A 25,557-nucleotide genomic window follows, 5' to 3' on the forward strand; every position below is an offset into this window, starting at 1 on the left:
TCGCATCATTACAATCACTTTCACTCAAATCATGCAACTCCAGGTACAAACAAGAGGTTTATCTTTAACTGTATATGTGGTAAGAGAAAACTATATATGTACGGACAACATCAACTTATACAAGATTTACAGGTCGAGGAGAAGCAATTTCAGTCAGCAAGAAAGAAAATCAATTTGTAATTCATCCATCTTCAATTTCAATTTCAACTTCACTTACCCTACCTTTGTGCAGAGCTTCAGTCTCCTTACTCTATCTTCTGGGTATCAAGCAACATAAACTGTACCAAAATTTAATCCTAAATTTAATTTCCACTCGGCCCTTCTGTTATTAGAATCCATGCAAGATAGTTTGTATATCACGACATAGTGTTTTACTAGATTGATTGCCCGCACTTTGCTGCGGGTGATTTTAGGTTATGAATAAAAATACAGTTTTTTTACTGAAAAAAAATAACATCCATGAAAAATAATAATTGTTAGGCAATGATAAAAAAAACTGCAGGCAGGTATAATATTAAAGGTTTGATAATATAGATAAAGTTATAAATAACAATAAAATGCAAATAAGTTGATAGATTGCTGGGCACTGAAAGGAAAATATTGTTTGTAAATTATATTAAAATTACAGAGACAGCAATTATCTTATTGTTTTGAGAAATTATAATTCAAGTCATTAGTAGAGAAATTGGTAGTGCTAGGAAAAAAATTAAATAAATTATGTCAAAAAAGATAGAAAAGGATGTGTGAAAGGAGTGTGCTGCAAACATGTGTAACATAAAATAACATAGAAGAATAACTTGTAAAATAAAAGAAAAAAAGTTTGCTATAATTTGATTTGATTCTTTAGCTAATGTCCTTTTTTTTTACATGTTAAATAACTTCCACAAAAATATTTTTGGTTTTTATGAAATTTAAGGTTGAAAATTCGGTCCATATTTATGAATTATATAAAGTTAAATGTGTGGATGAGGCAAGAAAATAAAATTTTAGCATATTTATTTTTTTACATATTTTATTGTTACACATCTTATTTTTATCGTTACACTAATATGTGTTGACGAAATTAAATCACATGACCGCTAATAAAGATAAGAAGAAAAAAAAGCAACGAACAACATAACAACCATTGACAGAACATGAAAAACCCTTAAATCCAAGATCACAAAGATCCGAATCGACAATGAACATAATTCCAACAAAGACAAATTGACATAACCCAAAAGAGCGTATTACGCTAGAAAAAAAAATCAATAGCACAGTCAAAGCAAAGCAAAGTTGATAGAAAAGAGCAAAATGCAAGTTGCACATGTAAGAACATCGACAACATGTTTATGAGCCAAACTAAAGCTTTCAAACATAACGAACTAATGATAGAAAAGAAAAAAAAATAAACACATTGTAGTGTCCCTGCACTTTGGTGCGAGTGATCTTAGGTTACGTGTATGGAGACATAATTTTTTTGCAAGAATGAAAATAACATCTATTGGAAAGAAGTGATTGCTAGGTAATGATGAAGAGAATTGAAGCCAAGTCTAGTATGAAAGCTTTGATAATATAGATTAAGTTATAAACAACATCAAAAGTGAAAATAAGCTAGCAGATTGTTGAGCACTTAAAGGATATTGTTGTTTGCAAATTATATGAAAATTACAGAGACAATAGTCATGATAATATAGATTAAGTTATAAACAACATCAAAAGTGAAAATAAGCTGCTAGATTGTTGAGCACTTAAAGGAGATTACTGTTTGCAAATTATATCAAAATTACAGAGGTAGCAGTCATGTTCTTGCTATAGAAATCCAAATCCAAGTCATTTGTAGAGAAATTGCTAGTTTTCCTGCGATGTAAAGACAATAAATCCAAGTCATTGTTATTTGTATTTTTTGGACATGTTAAATAGCTTTCACAAAAATGTTTATGTTCTGTGTTATAGATGCAATTGAAGGTTGAAAATTGTCAACATTTATGCAGTAAATGAAGTTAAATATGTGGATGAAGCAAGATATAAAAATTGACCATGTTTTTTTTTTTTATATTATTGTATATACAGTTTATGTAATCATTATAAAACTTTTTTCAAAGCAATAAAAATCCTAAACTGAAAAAAAAAACTTTTTTTCTCGAAAAACTCCGGCATCATATTGTTGTGAATATTTCTTGAGGGAAGATGAAAGAGGGGAGCATTTGAAATCATGTGAGAAGAAACGAAACAAAAGTTTCTTGTGACATTAAAACATAATGAAGAAATTAAGTGCAGTGTATGCATGGATAGTGTGCTTTCAAAGCCTACAGCACCTGAAAGAAAGATTGCAGCCCTGCCTGAATGTGGATTATCCATTGTGCATATCCTGTATCAAGAATTGGCGTCATGGTTCCCCAATCTCTAGGATGACTTTAATTTACAGCATTCACCAAGAAAGTAACCATATTTGTTGCAATTGTTTAAGTAACATATGCACATATATAATTGTAATGATTTCTTCTTTATATGAGTATTTATTGTGTGCACTTAATAAATATGTTTTTTTTAATATTATATTCTTGTTAATATATGTATATCCTTTACTAATTCATTCGTTTTAATGAAAATTATTAATATTGATATATAAATTAGCCAAGGAATGATTTTTTCTCTTTTAAGAATTGTATTCAATGTTATAATTAGCATGTAAAGAAGAGAAGAACTCATCAATTATAAGCTGTGAAGTGAAGAGAAATAGGTAAATGTAAAATAATAAAAGACAAATAGAATTAGAAAATAAATAACAAATAAAAGGCATGTTGGACAAATTGGACAATGATTTATAAGAATGTGAGGTTAAAAATCAAACCTTTGAGGATGATGAGGATGTTGTCCGTTGTTTTTTCAAAGGAGGAAGTGAGTGATCAAATGTCTCAGATGTAGCTATGTCTCCTAAGTTTCCTTGGACTTCAATTGCTTTGTCATGCTCATCTTCATGACTATTGTAATCAAAGGAGTTAAAGAGATGCATGGCATAAGCATCATAGGTTAAGAACAATCAAATTTAGCACGTGTCAAGGACAAAAAAAAATGTAAAGAAAGTGTGAGGAAATGTAAACTTGCCTAAGTTGCTGTGTTGCAGCTTCAAAATCAAGTGCACGTCGTGCTTCACTGTTTATGCTTGTTTCCTTGTTTGGTGATATGTTCTGAGGTGGTGTCTCCAAGGAATTAGGAGCAATCCTAAGTTGTGTGATAGTAGTTTGTGGAGTTAATGGAGCTATAAGAACTTGTTTCATAGAGCTTAATGGAGTAGATGTCTTGGATGTAGCAGATGATTTAGTTTCTGGAGTTGGTGTTTCTAAAAGATGGATGCTCTTATTTGTGGTGTCGTCAAAGATATTAGTAATGATAACCTCACATCTGTTGGTGATGGATCTGAAAGCACCAAATCGAAGCTGAAAAATCATGTTTTTGTTCAACTTTGCTGCCATGGCAGGAGGAAGAACTGAGGGATCAATAAATTTTTTATCATAGACATAATGATGGGCTGATGATCCAAAAAAGTTCTCCGCGGTTTTCCCAAATAGAAGAAAATTAGTGACATCTTCTCCATCGGTAACAATGCATTCTAAGCGAAACCTATAATATAAAATTGATGACATGTTCATTAATAAGAAGTTTATGATAATGTATCCGAGGAATATTATTTTTTTTATCTAACATCTTAATATTGCTTTAGTTGTGAAATTAGATGAGTTACCATGGGACTGGAAGAGAGGTGATAGCATCATGATCCATGCACGTGTAATTTTTTTCGCCCCCACTAAGTTTTTTGTTGCATTTTGGACAGCTTGGATACCACCAGCCATTGGGAAAATCAAAGTCAACAATCGAAGCTTGACAGGTGAATCTTAGATGCTGGTAATGACAAGGAAATATATGTTTTAGGAATGTGGTTAAATGAAATTTAAAAAACTAATTATATGAAGAAGGTAAAGCATGTTATCAAAGCTAATAATAAAAGGGTTTAAAAAGTAACCTTGTGCTCATAAGGATTCATACAAAGAATCTCATGTATTGTTCTTCTATTTTCTTTGATTTGTTCCTCTATCGATAAAACAATATTTGATGATGAAGGGAGTTGTTGTATTTCAACAGGTAGTTGTGCAAAGCTGCATGTACAATCAATTAAAAAAGATAGTGAAAAAATAATTAGTTAGAAAAAAATTGATAATGGAAAAGCATAAGAGGGATGGTTGATATTGGAATAACTTACAAATGTTTATATGCTAAGCATTCTGGTATGTCCGGATTGAAGTACCAAAGAGAGGCGGCTGTATTGTTAAGATTTGGTTTTCCTTGTGAACAAAAGAGTTTTTTGTAATAAAATGAAAGGAGAATTAGTTGGATCAGAATGAAAATAAAAATCTTAAAAAAAATTATTTTTAGAAAAAAAATTAAATGAAAGTTAAGATTACCCTTAAATTCTGTGACACGAAATCCAGCAAACGCAATAATAACAGGAGATGGTAGGTTATGAAGAGCGAGTTCATTAAAATCTCTAGCACTATCACCCCAAAGAGTTATGCGAAGCTCCTCACCACTTTGAAAGAAAATACAAAACAAATTTGATCAATAAGCTTGATAAAAGTAAGGTAATTTGCATTTAATTTTTCAACTCACCGAATGTTCTCAAGCATGAATTCTCTCTTATTTTCGAGCGTCTGTCCACGCACCATAACTTGTTCAAGTGGTTGCAATGCTTTAAGTCTTCCAAGGACATCTTAAAAAACAGGAATGAATGCCTTTAAGTGATGTTATCAAGTTGAGTTCAATAATAGAAATGTTTTATAATAGGCTAAATGAATGAAGTAAATGCTAAACCTGTAAGAATTCTGGAGCCTTTTGATTTGGTCAGAATATGTGCATAGTCAATAAAATTAAAGTAGTATCTAGGAACATGAGGTGTAATAGCTTCAATGCCTGTAATTTTTGTGTTAGATTTGAGATCAATTACAGCATCATGGGCAACAACTATGTTTACTGCTCTATTTTCATAAGTATAGAATCCTTTGATTTCATAGTGATTTCCTTCAATAATTGTTGCTGCAAATGTTAGGAGATCCCTTGTTTTAGCTAAAGCTTGAATAGCTCCACCCTATATATATAAGAGATTAATATTGAATGAAAAAAATAATTGTTCACCATTCCAACAACCAAATGGATTAGAATTTTTAATGCAATATGTAATAAGGTTTAGAATTTTGAATGCAATATGTAATAAGGTTTTGTAAATTATTTAAAGAAGAGTTTTGATGACATTAGAAGTGAGGTATTGGTACTACTGGAACATTAAGTTAAAGGAATGATTTTAATAATGAATTTAAGAGATTTTATGTCTTAATATTTCTTAGAATGTTTAAATTGGTTGTTATGTATACAATCTATGAATTTGAAGGAAGATTTTCTAAGTTAACAAACATATATTGAGGTGAAGGTAAAACATTATTTCTAATAGGATGCACATATATTATAATTAATTATTGTAGACCATTGTATAAATGAAAGCTGTATATAAAAGATATATAGAATAAAAGATAAATATAGTTCTTGGTTGCTTGTAAATTCTTGTGTATAACTTGGTGTAATATACCTGGTAAACCGTGGCTCTAGTATGGAGTTGTAACTGAGATTTCCATGGTGAATTGGTGTAGTTAATAGTGAATGCATCATAAAATCTCTCAAAGTTTTAGATTAAATCATATCAAGTAATAGAATATATAAAACTTACCTGAGCTCTATGAAATTTTCTATGGATTATAGAAAGTAAATGCTATGCTTAGGGTTTGTCTGGTTTTTTAAACATGTAGAAAACAAAGTTGATTGTAAATTATAAATGGATGCTAAAAATTCATTATGTTATTTTTTTTTTACAATTTCAATATTGAAAAAGTTTTTTCCATAAGTTGAATAAGCAATTACTGGTTTAGTGGTGAACTTAACTATAGCTTCATAATAATTAATTAAAAAGGAAAGGAAACTTGGTTTTCGATAGGGAATCTTAAGAGCAAATAAGTACCTTTAGTTAAGTGAAAAAAATGTTAAATTGCCAAAATAAAGAAAATATTCAGAAATGAGTGGACATGTATTATTCAAACATTTAAATATATGAAAAATAAAATTTATTAGTGGTTATATCTTCATGATAAATTATACCTGATTGTCAACAAAAACACAATTAAAACTGCTTGGCTGACCATTAAATTTAGCAATCCAAACTCGACAGGCCCTAGCTCGTAATGAAGGGTAGAAGTTGTATTTTTTAAACTGTTTTATAGGTAGAGCCATTGTCCTGCAAATGATTAACAAAAAACAATATTAGGAGCAATGATAAAAATAGTAAGGCTAATATTAATAAAAAGAATGAGATGTATGACAAATATTTAATTTAAAATGAATGGGGAAAAACAAAAAATGGAAACATGCCCAAATTAAAAATGATGAATAAAAAAAAACAATTTCTTTTATAAAAAGCATCACCTTAGAAAAGAAAAAAAGATAGGGAGTAAAAGATTGACAATTAAATAACACGTGGTTCCGAGAGATTAAGACACTGATAAAGAGCTAAGAACATCTTTATACACAATGTTTTTCACATAGATTGAATGATTTCCTTCAGCATCGCATGTGATAATCTTTAGTCCTTGTCTTGATGTAACCCGTGAAAGAGCAACATATAATTGTCCATGAGTGAAAACTTGATCCTTGAGAAAAACCTCGACAACTTTCAATGATTGTCCTTGACTTTTATTTATTGTCATGGCATAACACGGTCTTATAGGAAATTGTCTTCGTTTAATTGTGAATGGACATTTTGCATCATTTATTGGAAAAACAATCCTTGGAATAAATACACGATTTCCAATAGAAGACCCTGTTATTATTTGAGCTTCTATGACCCTCTCAGCAAGTTGCGTAACAATAAGTCTTGTTCCGTTACATAAGCCAGCTGATAAATTAAGATTGCGTAAAAGCATTATTGGTGTGTCAATTCTCAAGGAAATTGTGTGGGATGGCACTCCATTGAACTCAAGTTGATTGATAAATTCAACGGGATACAAATATCTGCATTATCACCATCGCTCGATGTTTTGCAAACAGTATCAGTACTTAGGTAAATCCGCTTCATTCCTGGCAACATGTTTAAGATAAAATCATTGATTTCAGAAACTGTAGCATTTCTTGGAGTTACAATTGCTCTCTCTCTAAAATAGCATGGATCAATATTGATATCACGAATAGAGGGATATACAGCTGAAACAATTGCTAATATGGGGTTAGATCCAGGTTCAAGCAAAAGATCTTGCGGTATTTTAATCATGGATGCATCAGAATCATCAGGGAATAAAGCATCATGTTGAGTTCCATCACCAATTGCAAGAATCCAGTTGGCAAAAATAGCAAGCTCTTTCTTTTGATCATTTGAAAGTCCATTGGATGATAGCCTCCTAATCTCTGTAAGAGTGAGAACTTTAAATTTAGACCACAAAACAGAGCTGCAAAGAGATGCATGAACAATGTCTTCCTTTGTTCCTCCGAGAATAACAGGTAAAATCTGTCTGAAATCTCCTCCTAACAAAATTGATTTCCCACCGAATGGTTTATCATTAGGCAAGTCATTACCATTTGTTAAGACATCACGAAGTGAGCGGTCCAATGCTTCAAAGCAACACCGATTATTCATTGGAGCCTCATCCCATACAATTAGAGAGGTCATTTCTAGAAGGCGTGCAAGATCAGTTTTTTTTTTAATCTCGCACGATGAAGTATCAGAAACAGTAAGGGGGATCTTAAATCTTAAATGAGCTGTGCGCCCACCAGGAAGCAAAAGTGATGCGATGCCCGATGATGCAACAGCAAGGTCGATCAAACCATCTGATCTCAACCGATTAATTATTGTCTGCCATAAAAATGTTTTCCTAGTTCCTCCATGGCCATGAACAAAAATTAATTCTTATCTTTTTTCAAGGATAGATCTAACAACACAATCACAAAAATTTAGTTGGCATTGATTGAGTTGTGGGAAAGCTGATGAATGCTGCATTTAGTTGACATTGATTGAGTTGTGGGAAAGCTGACATATAAGATCTGCAATATCGTAGTAATTTAGTTGGCATTGATTGATGACACGACGAAAAGATTGATGTCTTCTCCCAAGTGCAGGAGTGTCGAAGTAATAAATAACCCGGTAAGACCGGGGTCGAACCAAAGCTTATTCTTTATTTCTGACAATAAACGCCCATCAGGCATTGGAAGCTTGTGTTTTTCAAGAGATGTGCCAGCAACATTGAAGAGAAGCTCAAGCTTATATAGAACATAGTTTTTAAGCTCATCATCGAATAATTTAAGATTAGGCATGACAAAGCTAGACTTGAAACGGGTGATAATATCATCATACATTGAGCGCCAGAATTTACTGAACAAAACTTCTGGATCAGCAACATCACAGAAAAGAACAACATTAACAAAGAGATTCCTAATTTGAGGAGATGTTGCAGTATCCATGGCCTCACAAAAGACGTCCTCCCATTCTTTATCATCCCCTAAAAGTCCCAAGGTCTTGCAAGCAAGTTGAAATGTTGGATGCACAACACCCTAAACATTTTTTAGATAATCAAAGCTCAACGCTCCTCTTACATGGTTAAGGAGTAGTCTTAGAAAATAGAGCTCTCCTGAAGCAGGGTGAACATATGTTAATCGACCAAGACTAAAACCTTTTGATCTTGGAATCCATTCTTTTTTACCAGGATCCCAAATATATTTATGTGGAAATTCTGAGTAGTAAAGTTGACGTGCTTCATGATCGATTCTATTACGTGCAAACCATTCTGTGAGCATTGTTTTTTTAATACCTGGTTTTTGAAGTACTGATGGTAGCGAGTAGTAAAGTTGACGTGCTTCATGATCAATTCTATTACTTGCAAACCATTCTGTGAGCATTGTTTTTTCAATACCTGGTTTTTGAAGTACTGATGGTAGACTTTCATTTCCCGAGTAAACAACATTTTGATGCAATGGCAAATGGATTTGAAGTCGCTCAACAGGAGGTGATCTTGAATGTATTGGAAATTCTAGAAGACGCCCGACCGATTCATATGGGCATATAAAACGACAATTCATATACGTATGGATCTCATCAGCACGATCTTTTTCAACAACAACTCTACATCTGTTAGAGCCCTTGCTTATGTACTTAAAAAGATACTTAATTAACATTGACTGACAACAGATCTCAATATTTATGTGGGCATTGTATCGTAATAAGAGTTCCCTATTATATGGAACAACATATCTGTTATTGAGCTGAATGCCATTTTTGATAACAAAATTGTCTTTAAGATCACGACGTCTGTAATAAACAAAGCCATTATCATCAAAAGCAGTTTGTGTCTTGAATTTTTTTGAGCAAATTCCCTCGTTCATGCACTGAGATTTTGGATTTGCAAGACCACATGGACCATGCATCATGAATCTTGAAACAATTTCATAGCATTTTGGATCAGTAAATTTGTCAGGGATTTTAGCTGAAATAATGGAATCAACATCTTCAGGTGTACGACATTTAAAATTCGAGTGTAGCCAAATCAATATATGAGTGTGTGGCAAACCCCTCTTTTGAAAGTCAATTGCACAAACATCTACAAAATAAAAACCAAATCAATATATGAGTATATGGCAAACCCCTCTTTTGAAATTCAATTGCACAAACATCTACAAAATACCAAATCAATATATGAGTATGTGGCAAACCCCTCTTTTAAAATTCAATTGCACAAACATCTACAAAATAAAAATAAAACTAAGCCAAACAATCCTAATAAGAATACAAAGTTGTAATGTTTAGAAGAAATGAGATAAAGATAAGGCACCTGCAATTATCTGACCAAAAGGCTTGCCTGATTTTATGAAGGCTAACATATCAATAACCTTCGATCTAAAAATACGTGTAATGATATCAGGCTTGTCTTCATGTTTGTAAATTCGACCTTTTATAAGCTCCCTTCGTATCTCCGGCCAATTAACATTACATGTGAATGTAATAAATAGGTCAGGATTTCCATAGGCTCTACATATAGCCATTGCATCTTGATAATTATTGATCATATAACGTGGCTACCAGTTAAAGAAGATGGAACAATGATTTTCCCAGCTGAGAAACCTTCAACATCCCCATTAAACACAGCTTCATGGATACCTTTATAAACTTCTGTACGTAAATCTTTTTTATTAGCTCTGATATAATCAAGACGATCTTCTTCAACATTAACAAATGCATCGACCAAGAATTATTGGTACAAACGACCTCCTTTAATGATGGTATTATCGCACCCAAGCCTTTCATTGATAAGGTAAGTGACACGATGAAAAAATTGATGTCTTCTCCCAATTTGATAAGGTAAGCATAATAAGCTCGCATCGGAACTCTTGACCTTTTCCTTGTTTTTTCAAGTCCATGATCAACAAACATAATATTACAGGAGTAGCCATCTTCACCATAAGGAAACAAAAGGGGATACTGTAATGCCATGAATTTTGGATGTAATTTTGAGATCCTTTTTAAAGAACCTGAGAAGCATTCAATAATTATATCTCGTTCCGAGAAAAAATCTCCAATATCTCCAACAACTAATCCACCAATGTCATTTGATGTAGGATCATCATATTGGCGTGAATCATGGCTTCGCTTTCCAAGTAAGCGAAGTTTATAATCAACAGATTGAATATTTTGAATAATTTGGCAAGCTCGTTCGTTTCATCAAGCATTCTTAAAAGATCCGTTTTGTCTCTAGCTTTGCGAAATAATTTGGCAAGCTCATTCGTTTCATCAAGCATTCTTAAAAGATCCACAACAATGTTCTCATCTAAAGATGATGATTTGGAGTCTCTTGTAAATGGTAAAAGTCTATTTGCAACTTCGTGAGCAGTGTCAAACACGTAGAGCTGTGCAAACTTTGGAGATTCTCCATCTACAGGTAAGAGAGAGCCCATTAAATGATGACAATGACCACTTATCTTGAACACATATGGAGCTGGTTGATCATTAACAAAAGTATCAATCTTTGCGCCCATTGATGTGAAAGCAAACATAGAGTTATAAGCTCGTATATTATCCCGAAATGTTTTTGAGGCAGAACCATTGCTGGGATCAAGAAGAAAATCAAGAATTGGAGGAGTTGGTTGCATAACTAGAAGGGAAACTCGACCATTAAGGCAACAAAGTGAGAAAGATGGATTCTTTTTGGATGAACGTGCAAGACGTTCTTGGAGCCAAAAAAGCGCATTACAATGGCGACATGTAAAAGTCTTATCACCAAAGTCAACATACTCGCATGTTTCCCCTAGAAATTACAAAGAAAATGAAAGATAATGAAAAAAAGAGAACATGGATGATATAAGGTATAAAAAAATGAATGAGAGTTGGGGAAATTTCAAGGTAAACTCACTTTTTCATTTTTTTTGGTATTCAGATTGGCCAACCAATAGGCTTTGATAAGCAATTGGTCCATGTGTGGTGTTAGTCTCAAAGCTAGTATTGTTATTGACATTTTCATAGAAGGGAAATCCATATGCAAGATATGCCTGACTTGTTGATGCTATTGATGAAAAGGTGTTATTATTCGAGATTGAATAATTTCCTTGTAAGGAAGTAGAACATGATGCACCATCATCAGTAGTATGTAAAAGCGAGTGGTCATTGGTTAGATGATTAGAGTTGTACGGTGTTGCTTGTGTGAATGAAAAAATTTTATCGCCCAAATTTCCTTCACTATAAATATGGCTTGTTGAGTTGTATGGTGAAGAAACACCAGGTCCAACATCATGGAATGGTTGTAATCTTTGTCGATTGCTAGTCATAAAGTCGTTGCTTCTAAAAGTTAAAAGATAAATTTAAATGATCAAAGATAGGCAATCAAGGCAATTTTAATAACATGGTTAGAATTGAGAATATAAATGGAAAAGAAATAAAAATTCCATAAAAGAATAAGAAATCAAACATAAAATCTAATCATGAAATAGAGGAAACATGAACACATGAAAAAAATCACATTGATTTGAAAAAAAATGAAGCATAAAATGGAAAAGACAAATACAACAACAAAGAAAGCATGAAAAATATACGCTAAGTTTGAAAATAAAGGTGCACCTGTAGCTGCAGTAAGACAAGAAAAATGTGGTGTTTTAGCTTCCTGTAACGTGGAGATAGTTGAACAATAATTGGAATAACAGACCTGCAACAAATGGTAAAAACTAAAAAGTCACGAAGCAAATTTAAATTTATGAGGTGGATAATAACAGCAACAACAAAAATACATGTGATTACAAAAATTGCAAGCAAACAATTATGAAAAATATGTTCATTCTGCTGCAAAATTCAGAGTTTTTGCAATGGAAAGAAGCAAATGTAATAATAAAGAAAGTGTGTGACATTTGTTGCAATAAACAGAGGTGGTATGAAATGAACATTTTTTTTCTCAACAAATTCTCGGTGTAAACCAATTAAGCTACAAATTATATGCAATCGAATTCAAAACATAAAACGTGTTCATTATGCTGTAAAATTTAGAGTTGTTCCAATAGAAAGAAGAAAATGAAACAAAATAAAGAAAATGAGTGGAAATTGTTGCAATAAATAGAGGTGCTACAAAATGAACAAACTTTTTTCTCACCATATCCTTGTTGTAAACCAATTTAGTCACTAATTATATGCAATGCAATTAAAGGCATTAATTCAGCCTCCAATTACATGCTCAAATTAATATCATGGGAATCAACAACATAATCTTAACAAAGAAATTTTTTTTCATGCAAGCATTGTTGAAAATAAAATTAGTCGGTCATCATATGCAATTGAATCGAAAAGCCTTGACATGAGCAATGTATACATGTGATTACAAAAATTGCAAGCAAACAATGATGAAAAATATGTTCATTCTGCTGCAAAATTCAGAGTTGTTGCAATGGAAATAAGCAAATGCAATAATAAAGAAAGTGTGTGACATTTGTTGCAATAAACAAAGGTGGTATGAAATGAACATTTTTTTTCTCAATAAATTCTCGGTGTAAACCAATTATGCCACAAATTATATGCAATTAAATTCAAAACGTAAAGTGTGTTCATTATGCCGTAAAATTTAGAGTAGTTCCAATAGAAAGAAGAAAATGCAACAAAATAAAGAAAATGAGTGGAAATTATCGCAATAAATAGAGGTGCTACAAAATGAACAAAAATTTTTCTCACCATATTCTTGTTGTAAACCAATTTAGTCACTAATTATATGCAATGCAATTAAAAGCATTAATTCAGCCATCAATTACATGTTCAAATTAAAATCATGGGAATTAACAACATAATCCTAACAAAGAAATTTTTTTTAATGCAAGCATTGTTGAAAATAAAATTAGTCGGTCATCATATGTAATTGAATAGAAAAGCCTTGACATGAGTAATGTATATTGTTGTGGAGAAAATAGAATAAAAAAAATAATGGTTAAGCACAATGTTGTTAATGATTCCAACCATATTATACGAAATCAATTCTAAAGTGATAATTCAACTGCCACTTATATACAATTTAATTCAAAATCTAACAAAAACTAAATCGTAAGGGAATGGTTTATAATTTTCCAATCAAGGTAATTTTAATAATATGACAAAAATTGAAAATTTCAATGGAAAACAATTAAAAGCAAACTACTTAATGAAAGAATAAGATTAAAAAATTGACCAAAAAAGTTAATTATGCAATAAAGGAAACATGAACATATATAAAAATCCAAATTAATTCATAAAAAAGCAAGCATTTAATGGAAAAGAAAAATACAATGACAAAGTTGCAGGCAAAAAACAGGTCAAGTTTGAAAATAAAGGTATACCTAGAGCTTGAGTGAGACAGGAAAAAGGTGGTGTTTCAATTTCCTACAACCTGGAGATAGTTCAACACCAATTGAAATAACATGCCTGTAACATATGGTGAAAAATAGAAAGTTAGCAAGGAAATTTGAACTTTAGAGATGGACAATAACAATAATAAAAAAATATGTATGATTATGAAAATCGATAAAAAATAATTATGAAAAATGTGTTTAATCTGCTGCAAAAATAATAGTCATTGCAATGAAAAGAAGCAAATGCACTAATAAAGAAAGTGAGCAGAATTTGTTGCAATAAACAAAGGTGATACCAAATGAGCAATTTTATTTTCCATCAAAATCTTGTTGTAAACCAATTCAACCACTAATTATATGCATCCACTTCAAAGCAGCGACAATTCAACCACCAATTACATGCAACTGAAATTAATTAAAGTCATGGCAATTAACAACATAATTTCAGAAAGAGAATTTTTTTTATGTAAGTGTTGTTGAAAACAAAAGTAGCTAGCAATCACATGTAATTGAATTGAAAAATCTTGATATGAGCAATGTATATTTGTTGAGAGGATAAAACCCAATAAAACAATAATGACTAAGCATAAAGTTGTAAACCATTTTAGGCACAAATTAGATGCACTGAAATCTAAAGTGATAATTTAATTGCTAATTATATATAATTTAATTCAAAGGCCAAGGAAAAATAAAACAACATGTCACAAATTCTTTATTCAATAGTAGCACCCTAAATGACCATGCCAAACCAATAAACAATTTAATTTTATGTTTTCAAGCATAGAAGTAATAACCTTGATTCCCTGTATTATTTCATTAGCTAACCTAGCAATTAACATCCAAATGGAAAAATCTTCAACATACTGTTTTTTCTTATTCTTAAGCATATTTCATTTCAGAATGCATCTCTTTAAATAACCTCCAACATGAGTTCAATCAACTCTTTCTTAAAACACATATCATTAAGCATGAGTTCACAACACCTTTTTAAAAAAAAAAAAAAAAACACATATCAGCAAGCATATATTTTCTAGCAAAGCAAAACAACACCCTAATGTCAAGCTATCATGCAAACAAAGAATAAGCATTGATTAATTTAACTTAAGCTCTTTCAACAACAACAAAGATATTTTAAAAAAATTAGTAGAAAATAGCTTGAAAGAAAGAATGAAACAACTAAAAACCAGAACGCTGTTTAATAAAAAAAGAGGCATGAAAATACCTTGTTAAACATTTCTTGAAAGTGGATAGCAAAACCAATAGCCTACACGATTAAAGATTCTGAGAAGGTCCATAAAAAATAAAGCAACCTGTAAAACAAACATTTTCAGATGCATAAATCTACTAATAAGCCAAATCAGCACCTAAAATCCAAATGGAAAAAACCACAAACAAATTGTTTTTTCTCATATCTGAAGCACCAATCAACTTCAAATGCCTCATCTCAAATAACAATTTTTTTAAAAGGGAACAAAACAATATGAAGCTTAACAACAATGAAGCAACCTAAGGCTTTGTGTGAACATAGTGCAGGAAAAAAATGTTATTAGATAATATATGCATTATACTAATTATGTTACAAAGGAATGAGATAACACAATACAACTCACACATTACTTTGTAAACTGGGGAAAAAAAAAACATGGAAGCCATTCAAAGGCATACAGATAAGATGACAGGAAAAGGAAAAAAAAAAAACTATAGAAGCAAATGAAAAGAATAAAGGGAACTGTGGTTACTGAAATGAAAAAAAAACAATGCCACATGATAGCCTTTACCAATTAAAAAGACCACATGGATTACAACAAAAAACTCTCAACTATAAAAAGCATGGACCCAAAATCAAAATTAAAATTGCATGGACAAGGTAATATTTAAATAATGATGGGTTTCAGTAAAGAGTCGGTGTTTTTATATAATGATGGGTTACATTAATTTTGCATGGACAAAGTAATATTTAAATAAAAAACATGTATTTGTTTGGCATATGTGGTTTTATAGCCCATGGAGCACAACCTTTTGTTCTTGAAAATGAATGATCATGACATGCACTTGTTTTTTTTACCTTTATTTCAATATATTTCTAATACTCTATCAACAAAGTATTTCAATATATTTCTAATACATCAATATATTTCTAATATTTAAAAAAAAACAAAATGAATTAATTTGTAAAAAAACAAACATAAAATGGAAAAGAAAAATATAGCAACAAAGTTGCAAGCAAAAAAGAGGTAAAGCCTGAAAATAATGGCACACCTGTAACTTGAGTGACACACGAAAAAGGTGGTGTTGCAGCTCTTCACAACCTAGAGATAGTTCAACACTAATTGGAATAGTATGCCTGCAACAAATGGTGAAAAATAGATAGCCACCAAGCAAATTTGAACTTGAGAGATGGACAATAACAACAATAAAAAAAGAAATGCGATTATGAAAATTGAAAGAAAATAATTATGAAAAATGTGTTCATTCGGCTGCAAAAATGATAGTTGTTGCAATGGAAAGAAGCAAGTACAACAATAAAGAAAGTGAGTGGGATTTGCTACAAAAAACAGATTTGATATTAAATGAACAATTTTTTTTCCAATCAAAATCTTGCTGAAAACCAATTCAGCCACCCATCATATGCAATTCAATTCAAAGCGATAATTCAACCACTAATTACATGCAACTAAAATTAATTAAAGTCATGGCAACAAACAACATAATTTCAGAAAGAGAATTTTCTCTATGCAAGTATTGTTGAAAACAAAAATAGCCAGCAATCACATGTAATTGAATTGAAAGGTCTTGAAATGAGCAATGTCTATTCATGGAGAGAAAATAGAACCCGATAAAACAATAATGATTAAGCATAAAGTTGTAAACCATTTCAAGCAAAAATCATACAAACTGAAATTTAAAGTGGTACAGGCAGAAATCATACAAACTGAAATTTAAAGTGGTAATTTAATTGCTAACTATATATAATTTAATTCATAGGTCAAGGAAATAAAAAACAACATGTCAAAAATTCTTAATTCAACATATAACACCTTAAATTACCATGTCAAACTAATAAACAATTTAATTCTCCGCTTTGAAGCATAGAAGTAATAACCTTGATCGCCTAAATTATTTCATTAGTTAACCTAGCAATTAACACCCAAATGGAAAAATATTCAACATATTATTATTTTTTATTCTTAAGCATCTTTCATTTAGGAATGTATCTCTTTAAATAACCATTAACATGAGTTCAATTAGTTTTTTTTTAAAAAAAAAAAACACATAACACTAAGCATGAGTTCAGGCAACACCTTTTTAAAAAACACATATCATCAATTATATATTTTCCAGCAAAGCAAAACAACACCTCAAACTTAAGTTATTAAAATTCAATTAGCTTTTGAGTAACAAAAATGTTCAAAGTAGAAAAGACAAAAGTGAAGATGGTGCAGTTGTTTGTCTCAACCAAAGCTTTTTGGTGACATAAATTGTCTAAGAAAATGACAGTGAGAACTGAAATTGCAAGCAAAGCTAGTTCTCTTGATTACACACAAAATCAGAGGGAAGAAATTAAGGAATAAAGCATCAAGAGCAATTAAAAATTAAACAACCAATCCATTCATTTTAAGGAATAAATAAATTAATAAAAAAAATTGTGATAGAATCAAATGTATCCAGTCAAGTTAAAAACCCTAATTGCAATTAAAACTCAATGTTAAGAGAGATTACAATATGATATTGCAAGGTTTTGGCTTTTTCAGCCACGACTTGATCGGCTTGGTGAACAAAAAAGTTGTTCCCTACTTCCACTGTCTTGTTCACATAGAGAGAATTGAACATAAACTAATACAACATACTTGTTTTTAAACGAATGAAAACTTAAGTACAAAAAGAAAATTAAATTGTCCCTGGTGCTATTAATTTGAATAGCCATAATTGCAAAATATTAAGATTCAAAATATGAGCTAAGCTCTTCCTCTTGAGTTCATGAAAACTAAATTCTTATCCAAGACCGAGTCTATATTATTAGGCTTATCTTCAAGGTAGAGCTTATGAACAGTTGGAACCATACATATTGCGTGAGACTTGAGCTTCTAGATTTTCAAAGGTTTTTTTTATATATAGTTAAATCTGAATTTAGTTTTAGATAAATTCAGATTTAGCTATTAATTCAACTTAAGCTCCTTCTACAAAAACAAAGATATTTAAACAAATTTAGCAGAAAATAACTTGAAAGAAAGAACGAAACAATCATGAATCATAACACTGTCTAATAAAAAAAAAGGCATGAAAATACCTTGTTAAACATTCCTTGAAAGTGGATAGCAAAACTAATGGCCTACACGATTAGAGATTATGAGAAGGTCCACAAAAGGTAAAGCAACCTGTAAAACAAATATTTTCATATGCATAAATCCACTTATCAGCCAAATTTACACTTCAAATCAAGATGAAAAAAGCCACAAACAAACTATTTTTTCTATATCTTAAGTACCAATCAACATCAAATGCCTCATCTCAAATAACAAATTCATTCATTTCAATTCGTAATTTTTTTTAAAAAAATAAATTTTTAATCCAAAACTAGATGGAACAAAAAATACTTACCCTAAATCTCCTGTGTTGTTAATGGAAAATCGTTTTTTTTTAGGTGCTAGACTTCTTGTCCATGTTATGGAGAGGTGTTTTTTTAAAAAAAAAAAAAATTAGTGAAGATATACTGAGGTTCTTCGCCAAAACTCTATGAAAATTTGGTGGTCTTTCCATTCAACTGCAATTTTTTTTAATTCCCTAAAGCATACAACACAATTGTCAAACTCTGTAAGCTCCCATGACCAAACAGTGTTAAATGTTCTAGAAGATTAGGCTCTGTTTTTTCTGGCCCAAATACACGAACCATTCTGGAAATAGAGCTTGTTTCTTTTTCTTTAACCCCCCTCATTTATATCCCACCAAACACAAATATTATACGAAACTCTTTGGGGGCTGGGAGAAGGCTAAGGTAATTTTTGTGCTTGGAGTGTCCCTGGGGGCAAATGCTATTAACTTTGATTTGCTGAATGTTTATAGTCAAATGTTATTGGAGCATAAGGATTGGTATATTACTAATAACAAAAAAAAGGCAACAAACAATGCTACAAATAATCGTTCAATAAAAGTAAATAAAATTAAAAACAACTAAAAGGAGCCAAATCTTAAAAACACAATAAAGAGACAATAAACAAATCTAGCTTTCACATGAAAGGAAAAAGTTAGAAATAAGCATTGACATGTCTAAACAAACCTCTCAGTACTAAGTTTATAACTTGCAACCCAAATAAACTGTTGCGGTTCCAGCTGACAAATAAACTGTTGAGAAGAGTGCAAGCCAGAGGCCTAATCTTTCCCCTGCAACCACAACAATTCAGAATCAATATAAAATAAAAATTGCAAAAGGCAAAAACTTCTCTAGCTTAAATCACCATGCCATTGAACTATAATTGACAAAATAAACAGATATGCCAATCAAGCACTGTGAAATATTGATTCCAATCAATTTGAGTAGGTTATAGTTCAAGTAACACTCTTATAATTTACTTTATGATTGAATGTCTGAATCTATACCCGGGCTTCATTATTTCTAAGCTTATGAATTTAATAGTTTATTGGGCATGAAATCTATCAGATTTTCAACTGAGCGTGACATGATTCTCACCAAATGCAGCTTGTGCAAGTTCCACATATCTATTGTATCTCTTTCCAGGAATAGCTTCTTGCAGCTCAACCAGAATCCATAGAGTGTAAAGTTGCCAGCAGCAGGCTATGGTTAAGGACAGTATTCCCCAACTCCTAGAGAAACAGAAAAAAAAAGAAAGTAAATCAATCAAATTCAATTGTTTCTCTGCCTCTAAGCAACTAATCCAATTTCCATTCTCCTATTTTCAAATTTTCTAAAAGGTCCAATTAAGGAATATGGCAGCAGAAGCGCTGCAAATCTTTTTCTTTTTGAATTTTGTCTCTGAATTTGAGCATTTAACTCCTCTTTTCCTAGTTTTTGTTAGTTGGATAGAAAATGCTAAATTAAATAACCAAAAAATCAATTGCAAAAACCAAAATCAGAGTGGTAAATTTGGTCATTTTATCTCTCCTTCACCTTGTAGCTTTCTAGGAGCTGTAAGCATGCTCATAGCGGTATCATTACAGTGTCTAAAGTACTTGATTGGTCATTTTTACTCTCTCTAAAATCAGTCAAAGCGAGGTGTCAAACTGAACGCATTCCGGCTCTTGTAAGAACCAAGATATTTCAGAACTAAAGGCAACAATATATCAAAAGGCATAATTTTAACACTGTTTCTATACCTTTTCTGGTCATCAAACTTTGATGAAAGTGATAGGTTTCAATGTTGAGAGGTGCACAATTTAAAAATATCAACAATCTTGATCATGAATGAGTAAAAAGCTACAAAAACAACAATCAAATATAAAGGGGACCTCTCAGCCCAATAACAATTATGGCATCCCTTGTCTAGAATAATTGAATATGCATAAAACCAAAACACGAAATGACCAGCCAAAAACTAACCTTTGTCTTAGTAGAACGCGAGGAAAAAGTTAGGAGCCAGAACATCCAAAAGCAGAGCTTGAAGCATTATATATCCTTGCAGAGCTTGAAGCATTATATAACCTTGCAGGAAAAAGGAAAATACATGCCTACCAACATGATAATAAGCAACCAACTGGATGTCACAAAACAAAAGTGATTGTTGTGACCAGATATGAAATAGAGCACTTAAAAAATATTGAACAGGACAACCCATCACCTACCCAAGTCAGAACTAAACTAACAAATCAGCCCCCTCACCTTGTCTCCACATTTCCCGTCCAAGAAAAAATGACCAGATATGAAATAGATTTCTTTAAAAATATTCTAACAGGACAATCTATCACCTACCCAAGTCAGAATTAAGCTAACAAATCAGCCCCCTCACTTTGTCTCCACATTTCCCGCTCAAGAAAAACACTACACATCACAATGGCAGCAACATGCCAACCTCAACGTGCATTAAATGTCTGTCAATTGAAATAGCTTAAAACCATACTCCTTTTCTCCTTTCATTAGCATGCTAAACCCACCCACCCTCAATTATCTCAACTGAAACATCCAAATGCATGTCCACACCTTAATTATTGGGGGGAAAGACGTACCAACACAGAGAACTGTAAGCAGACCAGCCATGTATAAATAAGAATTACAAAGAGCCTTTTAATCCATGCCAAGCCACCTAATAAACAAAGCTTCACTGTCAAGTGATATTTTGCAAAAAAGCAAACTGAAAATTAAATTAATTTAAAAAAAATCAAAACTGGTCAGTCATTCAATCACTGCAATAATATACAAAATCTGACAAAATTACTAACTCACCTGCTCTCTGAATCAAATCTAACCAAGTGGGCATTGCATTTAGTGTTGTATAATAATAACAAATACAATCCAGAAGAAAGGACTCCTAAAAGCAAGCCAGATTTTCTGGTGGCGGCCACGTCTCTACAAACAAAAGTCTCTTTTCCTTTTAGCCTAAGCCATCATGAAATCCAAGCCATCGTTCACCCTTCATTTTTCGGTCTCTACTTTTGGGAGCTTCTGTCCACGAACCCTAATTTTTCCACATGTAATTATAATATTTGTCCGTGAGAGCCCAAGCAGCAAGAAAAGGAAGGAGCTAAAATTCCCTGTCAGACAAAGCTCTATAAGATAAGGAAGAAAATCAGTCTTAATTAAAAGCCAATCGAAGTCACTTCTCCTGGTGAGAATTGAAATCCTGATACAAACTGAGATCTTGGAGTGAAATCAAGATGATGTTCCTTCTAGATAGAGACACCAAACAGCTTAGCCTCAAAGCCACACCCAAGCCTATACCAGTGATGGAAAGATGTAACCTGTTAAAAAAAAAAAACATAGAGATACATGGTAAAGATGTTGCCACGTACCTAACAAAAAAAACAGTGAAAGAAAATTAGCCAAAATTTATTGCAAGAATTAATTTTAAACATAAACAGTGCAATCCACAGTGATTTTAGATACAATCTACAGTGATTCACTGATATCTTAGATGTAACCTGTTAAAAAAAAAAAACATAGAGATACATGGTAAGGATGTTGCCACATACCTAACAAAAAAACAGTGAAAGAAAATTAGCCAAAATTTATTGCAAGAATTAATTTTAAACATAAACAGTGCAATCCACAATGATTTTAGATACAATCTATAGTGATTCACTGATCTCTTTTAGTTTTTTTTTAATGCTGTTAAAAGAGCAGGTAATCAATGAAACAATCAAGGGCTTCATAAAGAGAGGGAGAAGAAATATTTGAGTCAAGGTGGTTGGCCAACAAAAGGATGTAAACAGAAATATTTCAAATGGTAGGTAGCAAAGTAAAACCATCACCAAAAACAGAGGTTGATATCTTAAATTTACTTGTATTCAATTTCTTTTTCTTGCCATCTGAAGTGAAATGGGATTTCATTTGTTACCTGGCTACATTGTCTATAAAATTCGATATCATGTTTTTTAAAGTGTTTTTGTTTAAAAATATGTATAAATAATATTTTTTATAAAATATTATTTTGGATATTAATACATTGAAATAATTTAAAAATATATAAGATAATTTTAAATAAAAAAAAAATAAGGAAATGTAGCAAGCCGTGTTCCACACAAGCTTTAAAACTCACAATTACAAGAGCATGTGCTTTGAAATGGAAGGATTTATATGGCCTAGAGAGAACGTACATAATAACTTAGCCGAGAGAAAATCTCATATCCTAAGCTGGAGGAGTCACAATGGATTTCTTATAGATTTTGTTGGCCCATGAGAAGCTCATAGGCCGTAGTTTATGAGAAATAAAAGAATCCTTATAAAACTCAATCCAAGACGTTTGTTTCACGATACGTTATACATTATATGATACAATTAGTTTGATTCCTTACGCTATGTTATGGGATGACCCTTCTTTTCTCAACTAAAAAAAATGCAGACATTATTAATGATTTTCTTTTCACCATCAATAAAAAATTTTAACCGCAAACTAACAATTTTATATGTATATTTGATAAAATAAATTAAAAATTATATATTCTAATAAATAATAGTAAATTTATTGATTACAAAAAAAATAAAGATTCTATTTATTGGAAAAAAAGAAGCTGAATATTTATTTCAATTTGAAATTTGGTCTTTAAAAATTTAATTGATTTGAGTCAATAAAATTCAATTTTATTTTATTAAATCAAGCATTAACTCAATATCGCATATTTATTATTAACATAATAAGAATCCCACATAAAATCCAAACAAAATAGAACACTAAACCCAATTTTTAGCCAATTTAATGTGAAAATATTGATTTGAGAATAAAAAATGTCAATTGAAAAAAATAAACATTATGGTTAACTATCACAAACTTCATTTTCATTACTTTTTAATTTTTTTTTCAACTTGTGTTACCTCATGTTTTTATGATTTAAAATATTATTTCATGGTTTATTGAATATTAATTTTACAAAACTGCATTATAATTGTTTAAAAGAAAGCAAAATAACCCAATGAAAAAAAAATGGGAATGAAAAAAAAATGATGTTTTTTAAATGGTAAAAGTACTCATAGAACATTTCAATATATAATTTAAGATTGATGAAATAGAATTTTAGGTTATTGTTAAAAAATAATCGAAAAACCAATCACCAAATTAAAATAAAAAAGGGAAGCCCTTTCCTTCATTTGTTTCAATGACACAAAATAGTATAATTTGCTCTCTCAAGTTTCATCTTTTACATTATTTGGTTCTGCCCTATTTTTGAAATTTTATTTTTTTATATTTTAATCCATTGTTGTTGTGAAAAAAAAAAAGAGGAAGTCATTAAAAAAAAAAGAGAGAGAGGAAGCTTTTGGGTGTTCAAATTTCTACCACCAATAATGATTTTTTGAATTCATCACTAAAAAAATAAAAAAATAATAATGGAAATGGTTTATACCTTTAATAATGCCTGAAAAGATAGATAAAAACTTGATAATTGTTTTTAGTTGATTTGATTTTGAGTTATATTAAATATGTTTGTTGGAAAATTTGGGATTTTAAGATTTTAAGGCCATGTGATATTTTTCATGTTTTTGGTTTTAAAAAAGTTAAAATTTGGTTTTATAAGGTTTAAGAACTTGAATCTTGAGTTTTTCAATTATAAAAACAATCTTTGATGATTAAAAAATGTTGCATACATATGATGTGTCATTCGTTCCAATTGAAAATATAATAATAAAAACATACAATGAATCATTTTATTTATTTATTTAAAAAAAATACACAATTTTAAACTGAGCTTTTTAAATGCTTCCATTCTAGGAGTGCATTACCTTTCTTTTAAATAGCCTTTTATTTGTTTTTTTTTATATAATATGATTCTCTTAACTAAATTTATTAAAATGATATTTAAATAACTATCCAATTATGCCATAGTTTTTAAATAATATTAGATTTTTTTATAATAATATTAACAATTATGTTTTAAATAATTATATATGAATCTAATATATTTTCAAATAATTTCTCATGAATATTTAATATGAATAAAATATCTATTTTGTTATGTTTATTGTAATTCTTTAAATAATTTTTCTGAAATTGAATTTTCTCATATTTTTTATACATTCACGCTAAAATTAACAGTCCATGATTTTTTCTATCAAAACTTCTTTTAAGATTAAGATAAGTTTTTAATTAAAAGACAATTATTATGATAAAAAAGACATGTTTTGTTAAAAAAACAAAAACACACTAATAATAAAAGTGAGTTTTGATTAAATAGCTACATTTTTCATTCTTATTTCAAATCATTATTTTGTTTTTCAAATATTTTTTTACTTTTATTTTTATTCAAATATTTATCTTTCTTATAACATGAATCTTTATGTAATCTCTAATTTACAACTAAAAAATAATAATAAAAGTAATAAAAATTGTGTTTTAGATGAGTAAATGAGAATCCATAATAATGAACAGGATGACACGACTTAAAAAACATAAATTTGTTCTAAAAAAATCCAGTTCCACGCATCAATCACTATGCATATAAACAAAAAACAAAAAGAAAAGAAAACCTAGAGAAAAATCAAAGTCCAAATCTAAAGGACGTTTACCATAAACCCTAGAAGTTCCAATTGCCATAAAACACATCCTTCCCTTCCCAACGACAAACAATAAAAGAGAGTTAAATCTTCTCACCTGTCCATCACGGGCAGCACTAGCTCTGCCTATCATCACTACCTTATCTAACTACAAAGCCACACAGAAAAGAAAAATCAAATCCCTATATAAAACATCCGTACAGAACTCACTTATAATAATTATAAGTATGCCCCCCTCGTTACTAAATTATCCTCTTTTTCTTTTCTTTTTTCCTTTTTTTTTTCCTTCAAGTCACGGAACCTTTAATTCTTTATTTTTTTCCTATAAATCTTAAGAGCTAATTAATTTTAAAAAATTATATCAATTATACATTCACATCTTACTAAATTATTTCAGTTTTTAAATTAAGCTATTTTTTGATATAATATTAAAGATTTATTAATAATCATGTAATAATAAGTTTAAATCTCGTAATTTTTATTGTAATTAATAA

At 30.6% G+C, this 25,557-nt stretch overlaps 2 protein-coding genes and 1 long non-coding RNA gene across 8 annotated transcripts; 1 reads left to right on the forward strand and 2 right to left on the reverse strand.

Moving 5' to 3' along the window:
• Nucleotides 1–1,559: 1,559 nt before the first annotated feature.
• Nucleotides 1,560–2,985, forward strand: LOC105142518 (uncharacterized). Its single transcript, XR_845569.1, has 3 exons — nucleotides 1,560–1,721; nucleotides 1,781–1,846; nucleotides 2,841–2,985. It is a non-coding gene; the product is annotated as an uncharacterized LOC105142518 (long non-coding RNA).
• LOC105142517 (replication protein A 70 kDa DNA-binding subunit D-like) lies at nucleotides 1,753–20,991 on the reverse strand. 6 transcript variants are annotated; one of them, XM_011050180.1, is made up of 16 exons: nucleotides 20,871–20,991; nucleotides 20,465–20,470; nucleotides 16,171–16,255; nucleotides 15,134–15,221; nucleotides 13,900–13,984; nucleotides 12,170–12,254; nucleotides 6,181–6,316; nucleotides 4,849–5,122; nucleotides 4,648–4,747; nucleotides 4,443–4,567; nucleotides 4,241–4,322; nucleotides 4,004–4,136; nucleotides 3,725–3,882; nucleotides 3,088–3,603; nucleotides 2,834–2,963; nucleotides 1,753–1,839 (listed from the first exon to the last, which is right to left on the reverse strand). In XM_011050180.1, the coding sequence occupies exons 7-16, from the start codon at nucleotides 6,310–6,312 to the stop codon at nucleotides 1,831–1,833; spliced, it is 1,659 nt and encodes a 552-aa protein (XP_011048482.1). In that variant the 5' UTR covers nucleotides 6,313–6,316; nucleotides 12,170–12,254; nucleotides 13,900–13,984; nucleotides 15,134–15,221; nucleotides 16,171–16,255; nucleotides 20,465–20,470; nucleotides 20,871–20,991; the 3' UTR covers nucleotides 1,753–1,830. The 6 variants fall into 6 exon arrangements, with proteins under 6 accessions (XP_011048482.1, XP_011048481.1, XP_011048483.1 ...); XM_011050179.1 differs by lacking the exon at nucleotides 20,465–20,470; XM_011050181.1 differs by lacking the exons at nucleotides 16,171–16,255; nucleotides 20,465–20,470.
• LOC105142549 (uncharacterized) lies at nucleotides 7,019–9,489 on the reverse strand. The gene is made up of 3 exons (XM_011050231.1): nucleotides 8,877–9,489; nucleotides 8,220–8,567; nucleotides 7,019–7,899 (listed from the first exon to the last, which is right to left on the reverse strand). The coding sequence occupies exons 1-3, from the start codon at nucleotides 9,487–9,489 to the stop codon at nucleotides 7,019–7,021; spliced, it is 1,842 nt and encodes a 613-aa protein (XP_011048533.1).
• Nucleotides 20,992–25,557: the final 4,566 nt, after the last annotated feature.

The sequence above is a fragment of the Populus euphratica genome, unplaced genomic scaffold, assembly GCF_000495115.2.
Source record: "Populus euphratica unplaced genomic scaffold, PopEup_1.0 scaffold147.1, whole genome shotgun sequence".
NCBI classification, from domain to species: Eukaryota; Viridiplantae; Streptophyta; class Magnoliopsida; order Malpighiales; family Salicaceae; genus Populus; species Populus euphratica.

Excerpts from the sequence above, each read along its gene's own strand:
- LOC105142517 (XM_011050181.1), bottom strand. The coding sequence starts at position 6,312 with ATGGCTCTACCTATAAAACAGTTTAAAAAATACAACTTCTACCCTTCA. Across the intron at positions 4,748-4,848 it reads AGGCTCCAGAATTCTTACAG|ATGTCCTTGGAAGACTTAAA; the intron begins GTTTAGCATTTA and ends CTGTTTTTTAAG. Across the intron at positions 4,137-4,240 it reads TGCTTAGCATATAAACATTT|CTTTGCACAACTACCTGTTG; the intron begins GTAAGTTATTCC and ends TTGTACATGCAG.
- LOC105142549 (XM_011050231.1), bottom strand. The coding sequence starts at position 9,489 with ATGCATGGTCCATGTGGTCTTGCAAATCCAAAATCTCAGTGCATGAAC. Across the intron at positions 8,568-8,876 it reads ATCAGTACTTCAAAAACCAG|GGGATGATAAAGAATGGGAG; the intron begins GTATTAAAAAAA and ends TGGGACTTTTAG. Across the intron at positions 7,900-8,219 it reads TAAGCTTTGGTTCGACCCCG|ATGGTTTGATCGACCTTGCT; the intron begins GTCTTACCGGGT and ends GGTTGAGATCAG.